This window comes from Pteropus vampyrus, unplaced genomic scaffold (genome assembly GCF_000151845.1).
Source record: "Pteropus vampyrus isolate Shadow unplaced genomic scaffold, Pvam_2.0 Scaffold66, whole genome shotgun sequence".
In the NCBI taxonomy this organism is placed as follows: Eukaryota; Metazoa; Chordata; class Mammalia; order Chiroptera; family Pteropodidae; genus Pteropus; species Pteropus vampyrus.
In genome coordinates, this window is record NW_011888847.1 from 5,058,008 (window position 1) to 5,071,336 (window position 13,329).

At 39.8% G+C, this 13,329-nt stretch overlaps 1 protein-coding gene across 7 annotated transcripts in view; it reads left to right on the forward strand.

The window, feature by feature from the left end:
* The window catches only part of THADA (THADA, armadillo repeat containing), a 296,280-nt gene that overhangs the window by 191,391 nt on the left and 91,560 nt on the right, over positions 1-13,329 (forward strand). For all 7 annotated transcript variants that reach the window (XM_023531302.1, XM_023531301.1, XM_023531303.1 and 4 more), the window contains one exon: positions 9,140-9,255. In XM_023531302.1, coding sequence (XP_023387070.1) covers positions 9,140-9,255 — 116 coding nt within the window. The remainder of the gene's footprint in view (positions 1-9,139; positions 9,256-13,329) is intronic.

Sequence of the window (13,329 nt, forward strand, 5' to 3'; positions counted from 1 at the left end):
TTGGCTATTTGTGTTTCATCTGTGAATTGCTTGTTTATATTCTTTGCTAAATATTTGCAGTTCCCAAAGTGTTTGCCAAAGTGCTGTGGAATATTTTAAATTTGGGGGAGAAGCACAGTGACACTTGCCATCTGTGAGATATTATGGGAACTACTAGCTTGAAGTAATTTATAGTTATCAACATAAGCTTGCACTATATTCCTTTGGAACGTGCTGTATATCTTTGCAAAGTTGACTATTTGATAGTTGCTGTGACAAAAAGCAAGTACCATGAGAAAATCAGTGTGGAACAGGAATGCGGGTGGTGGCGTCCAATGATTCCAAGGCTTGGGAAGTTATGAACTTTCCAGTGGGCATACACATCCCCCCAGTACATATTTGTGGTTATAAAAGAATGAAATCAAATATTTTTTTCTTTCAACTTATGTGTATTATTTTTTCAAACAGCCCCTAAGTTGTTGGGGCATATAAGTACATACCAGGTTATTTGGACATAACTACTTAATAAATGGAACTATGACATATTTCTTTTGGCCTAGAGGTACTATGAAAAGATTATTGAGGTGTTAAGGATGCTATGAATGGGTTAAGTTTATAACTCCTTACCATATTTTATTCGATTACTTTCATTTTTGTTATTCGAGAGAGCTTTGTTCCATAGGGGAATTAGCAAACATTTTACCTCTTTCTACCTTTATTTTTGAATATTCCTAGTATTTCTTACTATGTAAAAGTTTTCAAGTTTGGTAGTTACAAAATAGTCATGGAGATAGAAAGTATAGCATAAAGAAAATAGCCAATAATATTGTAATAACTGTGTATGATGTCAGAGGGGTACTAGATTTATTGGTATGATCACTTTGTGAGTTATATAGATGTCTAATCACTATATTGTACACCTGAAACTATAACTTGAAAAATAAAAAATTATTAATTAAAAAAATGTTAAAACTATCCTCTAAATGAAAGAAAAGTTTTCAATTTTTACATTGACATACTTATACATCTTTTTTTTATATTCACGACTTTGTGTTCATTCTTAGAAAGCCTTTTTTCACCTGAAGATTATAAAAAATTTTCCTGTTTTCTTCTAACATTGTTATAGTTTGTTTGTTTCTTCCTTTCTTTTTTTTTACATTTGATTACACAATGTTATAAGTCCCATGTATCCATCACTCAGCTTCAACAATTATTGACTGATGACTAATTTTGTTTCATTCATACCACCACCAAATTCCCTCTTTCCATATTGCTTTGAAATTAACTATCTTGACTGCAAAAATTATCTGTATTATTTTTCATTAGTAAGTTTTGCTACATCAAAGAGTTTCTTATTGATCTCACTATTGTCTTTAAGGAAACTCAATAGGTGAAGATCTTGATATATAGAAAAGATAAATTATCAAGTATAATAAAGCTTCTCCTAAAGAATTTAAACTGGGAATTATTTTACAAATAACTAATTTGTAATTTAAAATTTCATGTGTAGCTTTTCAGAAATGTACTGTATTCTAAAGTTAGGAACTCTTTAGTTAGAACAGATATTATATTATTAATTAAATTGTTAATTCTTTACATGTGAGTCTTTGTTTGTATGTTGAGTTAAGATTTATTACCTTTGACATCACTTTCTAAACCTCTCTCTTACCAAACAGCTCAGGGCCCTTGACTCTTCTTCTAGGTGATGGGACTCCTAATTTGCATAGTAACTTTAGAGTACCGGGCCAGAGATGATTCAGAACAAATGTATACTCACTCTCTTTTTAATACTGTATAATTCCCCCAACTCCTTTGTGTGGGGAGAGTTTAGAGAGAGGTAGCTTTTAGCACCCCAGGTGCTGCTGCGAATAGGTTCTGCTTCTGCCACTCTGGCAAGGGGGTATGGTAGAAGTACAAATCAATAAATGCTCTCTTTATTGAGCCCCTCCGTCTAATAGACAAAGCTACCTATCCTTGGGACCCAGCGGCTATGAGCAGGACACAGTCCTTTCCTTCAAAGAGCTATACTTCAGGAAAGGGAAATTGTACATTGATAACCATGACAACAGGATTTAAATGCTTTTTTTAAATCAAATGAAATGAACTGTGTAGAAAAAAGAATAAATAAGTCTTGGAGTAAGTAGGGGTGGGGGCTGTTGAAGAAAGCTGAGGAAGGTTTTATGGAGGAGGTGGTATTTAAGCTGGGCCAGGCTTTATTGAATGGAATTTCCATAGGTAGAATTGGAGAGGATGGGTAGGAATGGAAAGAACATCTTAGACAGAAAAGCATTTGTAAATTGTCAGTAGTGGGAAATCATCTATTCCATGTGGCCACAGAATAGGTACATTAAGTGGAGGAGGTAGGGGGTAAAACTGGAAAGGTAGGTTGAGCCTTCACTGCCCAGCAAATTCTTTAGAAGATTGCAAATCATTGTGGGATTTTGAATTTGGGAGTAATATGATCAGAGCTTGGCTTTAAGAAAATTTCCCTGTAGCCATATGCAAATTAAGATTTGGAGGCAAAGACCAGTCAGTCAAGTTGTTTTCATCATCTAGGTGTAAAGTGTTTTGGTTCCTGAGCTAGAACAGTGTGGGGGTGTTAATAGAAAGAAGGGAATACATTTGAGACACAATGTAAATTTTCAGGTTCCTACAGACTCTGTGTTTTTGTACATTATATTCCTTTTGTTATCTAGGGACTATTTCCTGTGATTCTCTTCTCCAAGCCAGAGCCATCTAGGAAGTAATTATATTTTGTAATTGATGTCCTTTTCCTGGTAGCAACAACACAACATAGCCAAGTGTCACCTTTTAGGAACTTACCAAGACCTTCCTAACGATGTATTCTCTTCTAATAAACAGGTTGAAGTTTGGGAAGTAACTAATTGAATGCTTCCTGGCCTGCCTTGTAGCAAGGGGTCAGACTGGTGGGTAACTGTGGGTGGCACAGGCCCACTAAGTCCTTTCTTGCAAGATGCCCTGGTTGACTAGCTTAAGTATCCCAGGTTTATGCCTGCAGTCCACACTGACCCTCCAAGGCTGGTAATAGTTGGGCTGATGGTAAAAAAGAATATATTGAGCTCTCTGTATAGATGACCTAGGTAGGTACATGTGTCCAGCAAGCACTATGCCCTGCACTGTGGAAGTCAGAGGTAAGAGGGACCCTCCTGAGAAGACTGTCGTCTAGTTGGGGGTAAGATGAATATGCCTGAAGTAGAAAACAATTAATTCCTAAACTGCGTTTTAATGAATAGAAAATACATGTAAGTTTGAAAAGTCCTCTCTCATGCTTTCCCATCTCTCTCTCTCTCTCTCTCTCTCTCTCTCTCTCTCTCTCACACACACACACACACACACACACACACACACAATCTGCCTTTTAAATAATTTTTGCTGTATCCATTTCCCAGCAGTTATATGATTAGGCATGTTTCTGTGAACTAGAAAGTTTAGATTCTTCCCTCAGCCATCCCCCTACTCACCATCCCCCCTTCAGTCTGACTTAAAGCCATAAAATACTTCTGCCTGCCTGCCTTTAGTTCTGTTTGTATGAATTAAGTCGACAGGATAAATATTCACATTCCCAAAGACAGGCTGAAACAATGTTTGCCTGTTCTGCCCAGTGAGTCGAGAAAAAAAGGGGGCCTGACATCACCCTATACTGTACATTCCCGGCATAGATCATTTATTTAAGTCCCTGAAAAAATACAGATGTTTTACCAGCCGAAATAAAATCCTGTGTAAACACTGAGCTAGGAAAAATGTGGCTCTGACTTAACTGTGGGGATCGGAGCAACTTGGGGAGAAGGCTAGGCAAAATGGCAGATGCAGAAGTTTTATACTTGGTTGAATATGATAGAGCAAGAGTGTCCACCCACTGTCTGCATGCTGCAAACGAAGAATAGAATCTACTTTTAAGAAAATACAGTTGCAAAAGTGGATGGATCTGTTGATCTTAGGAGTTTGGGATAATTCACGATCACGATACATTCACCTATTTATATCTGACCTCTGAAATGAATGTATTTTTTCTTATTGGAGTTGTCCTTTTTCATGGCCTGCCTGACCTGACCCTGTTATTGCTGGATCCTGCTGGTTTCTGGAGCTCAGCTGCTGTTGATTTTATAAGGGGGAGAATTGCCTGGAAGCCATGCCTGGTGAAGAGGAAAACCCATCTCAGCATTGCGTTCCCAAACAGCCATCTATCATCTTGATCTTGTCTAACACAAGTCACTATTTTAGTCCAGCAGCATAAACCAGACATATTTTACTAGTGCAGTGTAAGTTTTTTCAGGGATCTGCCTCATGAGTCTTTTTAGGCCTGTGGCATTTATTCAAAGAACATTACATTTGCTCTCTGGAGTTGCTTTTAAGATTCAAAGCTGCCCAAATGGCCATGCTTTACACAGATGGTTGGGGGCTCCCCTGAGTCTCTCCGTGTTTAGAGTGAGGATGGGGGTGGGCAGAGGATAACTACTTCCAGGTTCTCCAGACTCCCGGAGTTTCATTTAGGCTTGCATCTCAGGGCAAGACGTTTAGCCCACTCTCGGCGGCTTCCAGACCACCCCCTCCTCAGGACAGGGAATAACTGCTCATCTCTCAGCAGTCCCAAGCCCAGGGTAGTCCTCGGTGATGCCATTGGTGTGCACTTGGTTGTTACCTATGTGATTTTGGTCTCTTTCTGACTGGATCACGACTGTCTTAAGTCAACAAAGTTTTCTCCTGGGTTTTGTTTTGTTTGTTTTTGTTTTTTGCTGAAGATACCTCTAAATCCACTCCAAGCTTTTCGAAGCGGCCTGCTATAGCTACAGGTAACCAGCTGCCCCAGTTTGTCCCAGCGTGATTATTAATAGAGCTCCTTTTCACTCTCCAAAGAATTCCTGGTTTGTACAACGTATTACCCTAACTAGAGCAGTCGTCACTGGATATTCCTAACCAAATTCATTAAGTCCCCCTCTCTCATTCCCAAATGTGCTATATATTCTCTTGTGATCCTGTCTTGAAGGATGGCCCTTAATCACCAGCTGCCTGAGTTAAGCATCTTTTTCCTGACTCAACTCCATGTCTAAAGCAGTTGCCAAGTCCTGCATCTTCAGCCTCCAAAACGTAGTCTTTCCCCTTCATTCACTGTTGCTATCATTTAGATTGGGGTGGGGTGGGGGTGTCACAATTCAGAGTCTTATCTATGCCAGGCAAGTAAGTGAACAAAGGGGTATGGATATAACCATGCAGCCCTCTTGGTCCATCCTTCGTTTTCAAACTTTTGATAGAGATTTGGGTTCAGTAAATATTTTATTTTCCTTTTGATGGTCCATAAGTTAAAAAAAAATAATAAAAGAAGCAGCATGAGAGCAGTTAGAAATGACATTGATATCCCACCTTAGTGGCCGTGAGTACTAGGCAGAAGTGGGGACAGTGGTGAACCTGAGCGTGCGTTTCTGATCTCAGGGGCCAGCTGCTACTGCTCGGCCCCAGCCACGTGACTGTGCTCTGCAGCACCGTGGGCCCCGGATGGCCAGATCTTCTGATTTTTCAAAAGAAGTTGAAAATTGGGAACATTTTGATGTAAAATCTCCCGGTTTATAATTGACAGTTTAAAAATATTGTGTAGGCCAAATAAAACATCTGCAGCCACTTTTGGCCCAGAGGCTCTTGGTTTTCAGCCTCTGGTTTTGACTCCCACGCCTCTTGCCTAGACCGGTGCAGTAGTCTTGGTCATCCTGCCCCTTCTAATCCAGACTCTACACTGCCCTGGCCTTTTCTTTCCAAATTGCAGAGCTGATCACACAGGGTTCTCTCTCTAAAGAGATGTTTGCTGTCTGCAGAACAGAATACACATTCCTCGATGTTGCATTTAAGATCCTTCTCCATCTGACCCAACTACCTCTGCAACCGCGTCTCCTACCCCTACACACACCCTGGCTGTGTTCTCGACGTATGCAACTGCTTACTGTCCCCTGAGCAATCCCAATATTTTCTTTTAATTAGTAGCTCTTTTTAGAACAATTTTAGGTTTACAGAAAATCTGAGCAGGTGGTACAGGTAGTACAGAGAATCCCCATATATTCCCTTCCTCACAGCTCCCTCTCCCTAATTTTTGCCTATAATTAATACCTTGCATTAGAGTGGTATGTTTGTTACAATTAGTGAACCAATACTGACAAATTATTGTTAACTAAAATCCATAGTTTGCATTAAGGCTTACTCTTTTTGTTGGGAATACCAATATTTTAATACCCCTTAAAATTTTTTTTATAATTTCGTTTTCTCTGTTTATATATTGTTCTCCCAATTTTGGCAAGATTCTTTTCAAAGCCAAATATGAATATCATTCTTTCTGCAAAGCCTTCTCTGTTTATTTCTGGAATCGGGGCTGGAAGGGAGGGAGCAGATAAAAAGGACGAGAACTAACATTTTTTTTTCAGATGCCTAGTATGTGCCAAGGACTATATATTCTTTTAAATCTCTCTATAATCCTCTAAGATACATGTTATTACACACTGTTTACTGTGGGGAAACAGAAGTTAAGTAAGTTGCTCAAATCCCCACTGAGAGTAACTGGGTTTACACCCATGTCCACCTGGCTGTAGAGTTGGCGTTCTTCCCGTTCTCTCTCATAGGGCTGCATTCTCACCACTGATCTAGCCTTCCTGCTTTCCCCACTGGATTAGAAATCCTCTGGAGTGAGGAGTGCAGTGACACTCAGCTCTGTGTCTCCACTCCCAGGAAGAGTTGGCACGTACAGCAGCTCCCCCAAACCCATGGGCATGTGTCCTAAAGGCAGAATTAATGTAAGAGGCACCAAATATCAACATCGATTCAGTGAACAGAAGTTGAATTCCTGCTATGCACTGGACTTGATAGAGGACGAGGTCAAGCCTCAGAGGAAGGTGTTGGTGATGCCACCTTGTAGGTTATAAATTCCAGCCAGAGACAGGCAAGCTCTTGATTTTGTTTATCCGTGACTAGAATATAAGCTGCAGGAAAGCAAGGACTTTATTTGTTCTCTGCTGCAGCTCCTACGACAGTACCTGGTAGTGACAGTTGTTTAATAAATATTTGTGGACCAAATATCTGAATCCTACTGCAAATTTGGGACACCAAAAATGACACTAAACTCCTCACAGTTCTCATGTGCATTTAGTTAGTCATCGTCTTCAGTTCTGGCAGCTTTGGTTTCTCTGTGTTGGTTCAGTGCAGCCCTGTATTATAGGCTGTTTCCAAACTGCCCCACGCCTGAGTCTGACCACTCTCTTAGTTCTCCGTTCCTGGTGAATAACCAGAATCACAATTGTTGTGTGGTTTGTACCCAAGGTGACAGAATTGATGGACCTGTAGGCTGATTTTCATAAACCAGAGCTACCAAGCGTTTCAAAAACAGCCTTGTTTTTGCCAAGTAAGGTGAGCAAATATAGGACTAAGTTTAAACATCCATCAGGAGTTATTTTTGAAGTGATTACTTCTAAATGAGAGGCATTTGAAAATCTCACAGCTTTCTTTACAAGTAAATTCCAAAGTCATGTATTTTGCTGGTGTCTGCTGATTAATTACAATCCTGTGACACCATGAAAAGCCCCGGTGGTTGGTTTTGTGCAGCTGTGGAGAAAGTAAAGTGAGGCCCAGTAACGTTGCCAACTCTTTCAGGCTAGTGGGGATTCAGGCAGAGGGAGGCTTTTTTTTTTCACCCTGGCAGTCACCACATAAGAACAGAAGCCCCAGCCAGACCCATTTCTCCAGACTTCACGACGGGCAATTTGGGTCCCTGTGGGGGTGTGGTAAAGTAGTGATATTTGATCTGTTGCTTCTAAAATACAGATGCATTATTAGAGAAAGCATTTTCAGTTTCTACATCGGGACATGTATGTATTCTCCTGTACAATTACTTCTGTTTAGAAAAAAAATAGTTACATATAGTAAGTTAACCAAAATTTCTTTTGATTCTCTGAACAAAAGATGCTCGGCATATATTTATCATTGATAATTGCAGATATCTGACCCAAGAAAACCTGGCCATGCACACCTGTTTAAGGTCTGATGACTCTGGGTCTCTTTAACTTGGCCTCTTGCTTTTTCTCTTATTCCCATATTTAACTTTCAGTTATGCCCTTCATTCACAGGAGAAAAAGAGAGTTGCATCTTACTGCTTAGAAAGAATCCTCCACAGCTCTAGTGAAGGATGCAATAGAGAAAGAAAACAAACTGATGATTAAAACAAACTTTCAGAGTTCTCAGTGTGTTTGTCTGCACTTGCTTTGCTCTACCCACGTCCTCTCTTCTGTTTAGACAAGAGTGACTGAAGGATTTCTCGGACATCTTTTTCTTTGTCGTTAGCTAAGATCAGAGGGTCTCATCTACACCCTGTCCACTTTCTTTTCTCTACTACAGGTGTATAGTCCTTACAAAGGCTTTGTTGATGTCATATCTGAGTGTGAATCCAAGACACACATACATGGACACACACATACATTTGCATATGGTCTGTGTCGTGTTTCTGTGCCCTTTATTCTGTAGATACAACAGGATTTGTCTTTCTCTGCTTAATTATAATATATAATGTCATGTAAGAGTAAGAAAATGTCTGCATTGCTGCCTCTATCTCAGAGACAGAGAAGATATGCTAAAAAAAATCTAAATAGTTTACAAATATTTCTGTCCAGTATTTGCAGAGGTAAGCATCATTGTAATCTGCTTCTTTAGCCAAGCCTGTTCTGATAAACCCAGACATGTAAACCAGTTTAGACTCTCAGACTTTGACTTTAAAAGGTACGTTTTTTATATGAGACTGCTAACATAACGAAAGATGTTTGCATTTCTTTGCTAAAATAAATTTATAGGTTATTTGTAACTAAGAACCTTTTGTACTGAATGATTGTCTATTCACAATCATTCAAAAATCACAAAAGTAGTCACTTTTTGGGTGGGGGGAGGCATACTGTGCACAGAACCCAGAGCACAGATATGGATTAGGGACGTAGGTTTCTTGCCACTTGCTACATCCTCCAAAACTAACATACTTTTTGCAAAGAGACCAGAGCCACATTCTGCAGGTGTCTATTTTCTTTGAGGGGAATATTTTGAGGAAACCTAAAAGGGAGGAACTTGCATTTAGGAAAAATATATTTTCACAGCAGGATATTGCTTTTTCTCTTTTCTGGTTTAGGTTTTTCATTTGTTACAAGCCTTCTCAGACTCCAGATACAGAATGAATGCATACTTTCAGCAGGAGCTGGCTGACGTTGCAGCTTGTACCAAAGCCAAAGTCTGGCTGGCCAAGAGGTATGTGAAAACCCCTCATAGGCAAGGAGTTATCAGGGTTAGGAATACATTGGAGAATTGCCGTTTCTCGTTGTGGGAGTTTTAAACGTCATTGTTTTGTAAACTTATTGAGGTATTTATCTTTTTTACAACGTTGGATTGTGGTAAAGAAAGAAAAATATTTTCTGGACAATTTTTCTAAAACTGCCGTGTGGCTCGGGGGCATGTAATATGGCTTTTTATCTGTCTACCAATCAGCTTGTTTTTATTAATACCTGCTATGTGCTCAACCCTGTGTTAGATATTATAACAATGAAAGCAGTAATTGACTAAATCATGTGATACAAACTCTTACTTGCTGGGGCAACTCAGAGATTAGAGATTGGTATAAGACTAGAGTAGACACTGAGAGACAAATAGGGTCTGAATAGCAAGAAGACGTGGAAGTTGCCATTTTAAGTAGGTAGTAGAGTAACTTGAATAAGCAAGGCAAAGAAGGGTGGATACATTTATTTTTTTCAACCTCGCCATTTGTTTATTCTAGAATTTAGAACATTTCCTATGTGAAAGATGGAGTGAAAGAATTTCTCATTTACTACATAAGAAGTCCCCTCTGTAACACCATCCAGAATCATGTTACAGGCCTCGGACAGTGGTAGGGCAGCATTACTGCAGGCCCCCGGAGCGGCCTCTGGAAGTTCCAGGAGGGTAGCTCCAGTAGGCGGCCACATGCTACCACATTCCGTGCTGTAGTATGTTGCGTTTGATTAAGAATCAGTTATATAGGTTATCTAACACAGAGGCCTTTTTTAAATCTTTCAAAAAATGTGCTTTCGTTCACTTATGTTGCACTCCCCACCATATATAGCAACCAAGGGATGGGCAGCATGAGGCCCGAAGGTCAGTGAAATTCAACAAAGCATTGTTGAGCACAGGCAACATCTCCTTTGTGTCAGGAGATGTAGGGATGCAAATATAGAAGAATTAGTCCTGGCTTCAAGGAGCTACTATCTAGGAGATAAGAAAGATGCGTAAATAAAGAATTTTCATCCGTTATGGTAAGTGTAATAACAAATGTATGTAGTAAGTGCAGAAGTAGTGCAGAGGGGCAGAGGAAGGCCAACACTGAACCAGCCTTCAAGAGATGAGTAAAATTTTGCCAAGTGGCCAGGGCAGGGAAGGGCATTCCAGGCTCAGGTAATGTCATAGGCAAAGACATGGCATTATGAAATGTCATAGTGAGTGTGGAGAACTGTACTGGGACCTAAAGTATAAGATACATTGGCAGAAAATTAGGCTGAGGGAATACTTGGAGGATATACAGTGAAAACTCCCGAAGGAAACTTTTAGGAGAAAGGGAGCCAGTGAAGGATTTCTCAGTGTGTGGATATGTAAGTCTCCATTTTGTCTAAGCACCTATAGCTTTGGGCAGGGATATTGATGGAGAAATTCTCTAGAGTCTGAAATGCCAATGAAGTGATGGTTAATCTCTCATTTTTAGTCCAATTTTTGTTTTCTCTCTTTTACATGAAGAGTAGGAATTGATTGACCCTAAACTGCTTCCATGACTTATTAACATTTGCCTTCTGTGTGGCTTTTAAACGACTTCCCCCAAGATGCCTTTTCCAGGATAATGGAATTATGATGACATATACACTCTCATCTGCTTACCAATTTGTAGGCCAGGTCCTCCAACTATTATTTCTAGGGATCAGGTATTCAAGTCTCTCCAGAAACCATGCTGTTGAAACCCCTGCTTTCAGCCAGGACTGCCCCAAGACAGAATCCTAAATCTACTGTTCTTAAAAGTGCTATAACGAAGGCATTACCCATTCATGAATCTCATAGGAAATCACCATCCACTGGTTTCATGAGCCATTTCTTCTGTTTGTATGGGAAAGAGGAGATTAAGTAACAGGCCAGCCGTCTGAATTGCCCTTCAATGTTGTGCAGTGCCTGAGATGGATGACAAAGCTGCCATAACCCTCCGCTTCAGCTGGAGAAGTCATCCTGGCCTCTTTTAACCTTTTCTGTGGTTCCTATTGCAGTTTTTTAATCAGGCTTTTCATCATCACCCCCACCCACCATCTCTGATTTTTCTCCATGTCTTTCCAGCCCTGGAAAACAAAGGTATGAATCACTGCAATTCGCTGAGTTTCTACCTTCCTTGCTGAGAGTCCAGGAAAGCCACTTTTTATGTTTCCAGGGCAGTCAACACTTTATTATCCAAGTGTGAACTTTACACTTTGTGTGTGGTCTGTAGATGGTTCCTAACACCAGGCTTCCTCTTGCTCCTCAGCACACTTTTATCATTTTAATCAGGATGTGTTCAGAGCCTAAAATAAAGTTTGGGAGGAAAACAGCACTGCCTGAGCACAATGCATTCCAAAGCCATGGATCAGTTTTTCTGTATTATTCACATTGTTGACACAATAACCTTGAGGTTCCTGAATAGGTAAGTGTAGAAGTGGATGTAAATGTTGAAGCTGAGGCCTGTCACACACCCGCCCTGTCCCTGAGGTCTTCTGAGAGTGTTGCTGCAGGAGTTTGTCTGCACTAATAGCTCCAGGCTCATGTGAGCCCATTCTGGATCTTAGTGGGCCCTTCTCAAAGCCGACTCCTGTCTTCACATTCTCACCTGCCTTTCCCATGAAAGATGTTAAAATGCACAGAATTCCAAATTCTACTGCTGAAGAGGCTCCTTTATGTCCTTAATAATTTACACATGAAAGAGGAATAAATGTTCCTTTGTGCTTACTAAGGACTTTCTGTATCTTTTAAGTATAAGCTATGAAACATTAATGTTATTGCAAAAAAATTATATATTGGTTCAAATTTTAGCACTAACACCTTTTTCCTTCTACAGTTTATTTGACCATTAGCCTGAGTTCATTCAGTCCAGTAAGTACAAAAACATTAGTGAGAGTGTCATTTATTTGTCCTTTTATTCCCAAAGAAAGTTTTGGGTTTTTTTTTTAAGTTCATTGGAGACACTGGATAACCAATCAGTTTTTTAAAATTTGACCCTGAAATTAGGGCACATAAAATAAAGACTTTTGTCATATATTTGTGTTTTGACTTTGCAAGATTAATAGGGATTTATATGAGGTGATTAAGCAATAGCCGTGGAGTTGTTGGGGAATTTTTGGTGATGAATGGCCAGCTGGCAACATGGCCTGGGTAGAGGACTGGGTTTCTACTCTTACAGTCCGCTTTTCATTCCAAGATGTCAAAGCCTTTATAGAAATCAGCTCATTAATCCTTCAAGTCCTTTCCTTCCCCTTTTTCCTCCACCCCTCCCTCCTCAATTCATGGTGCAAAGGTAGTTTACCAACTCCTGAAAACGAAGTTGAACCAGGCCAGAAACTGAGTGAGATATAGGGGTCAGCTGCTGGCCTGGAGAGGGTGACTGTGGGTGCCACGAAAGGGGAATCAACTCAGTCCCTGACTGTGGCCCTGTCTGCCACCCTTGCTATTTGCAGGTCCAGCTCCTTTATCCCAGCCAGATCATGGGCCCTGCTTGAATAGGAAGGACTTTTTTAAAGCCCTGTCATAGGACTAAGAGGAGAAAAGATTTATGTACTCTAATTGTGAAAATTATTATTTTAGGTTTAAAATTTTTCAGAAATCAATTTGGTTATGTAGTGTTTCCTTTGGTATAAAAGGAAAAGATAAGCGTGTGTGCGTGTGTGCGTGTGTGTGTGTGTCTGTCTGTCTGCGTCTGTGTGTGTGTGTCTGTCTGCGTCTGTGTGTGTCTCTGTTCTCCTTTTAGTAAATGTGTTGAACTAAATGGACTATCAGACTAAGTACAATGAATTATGTGATGACCAGGAAGAAAAATGTATCCTACGGAATTTTTTTCACTTTTTTTCTTGATTGTGTAGTATATACTTATCATAGAAAATTAGTCAAGTATAAAATTTGGAAGAGAATACAGGTCTAATCTTACCAACATCCAATGGAAACCTCTGCTATTGGTTAACAATTTTATGTATGTAGTTACTTCATTTTTTTTTCTTTTTTTTTTAATGTAGTTGAGGTTATACGGTATATATGTTATAGCTCACTTTTTTTGCTTAACTATCATGAAAGCAT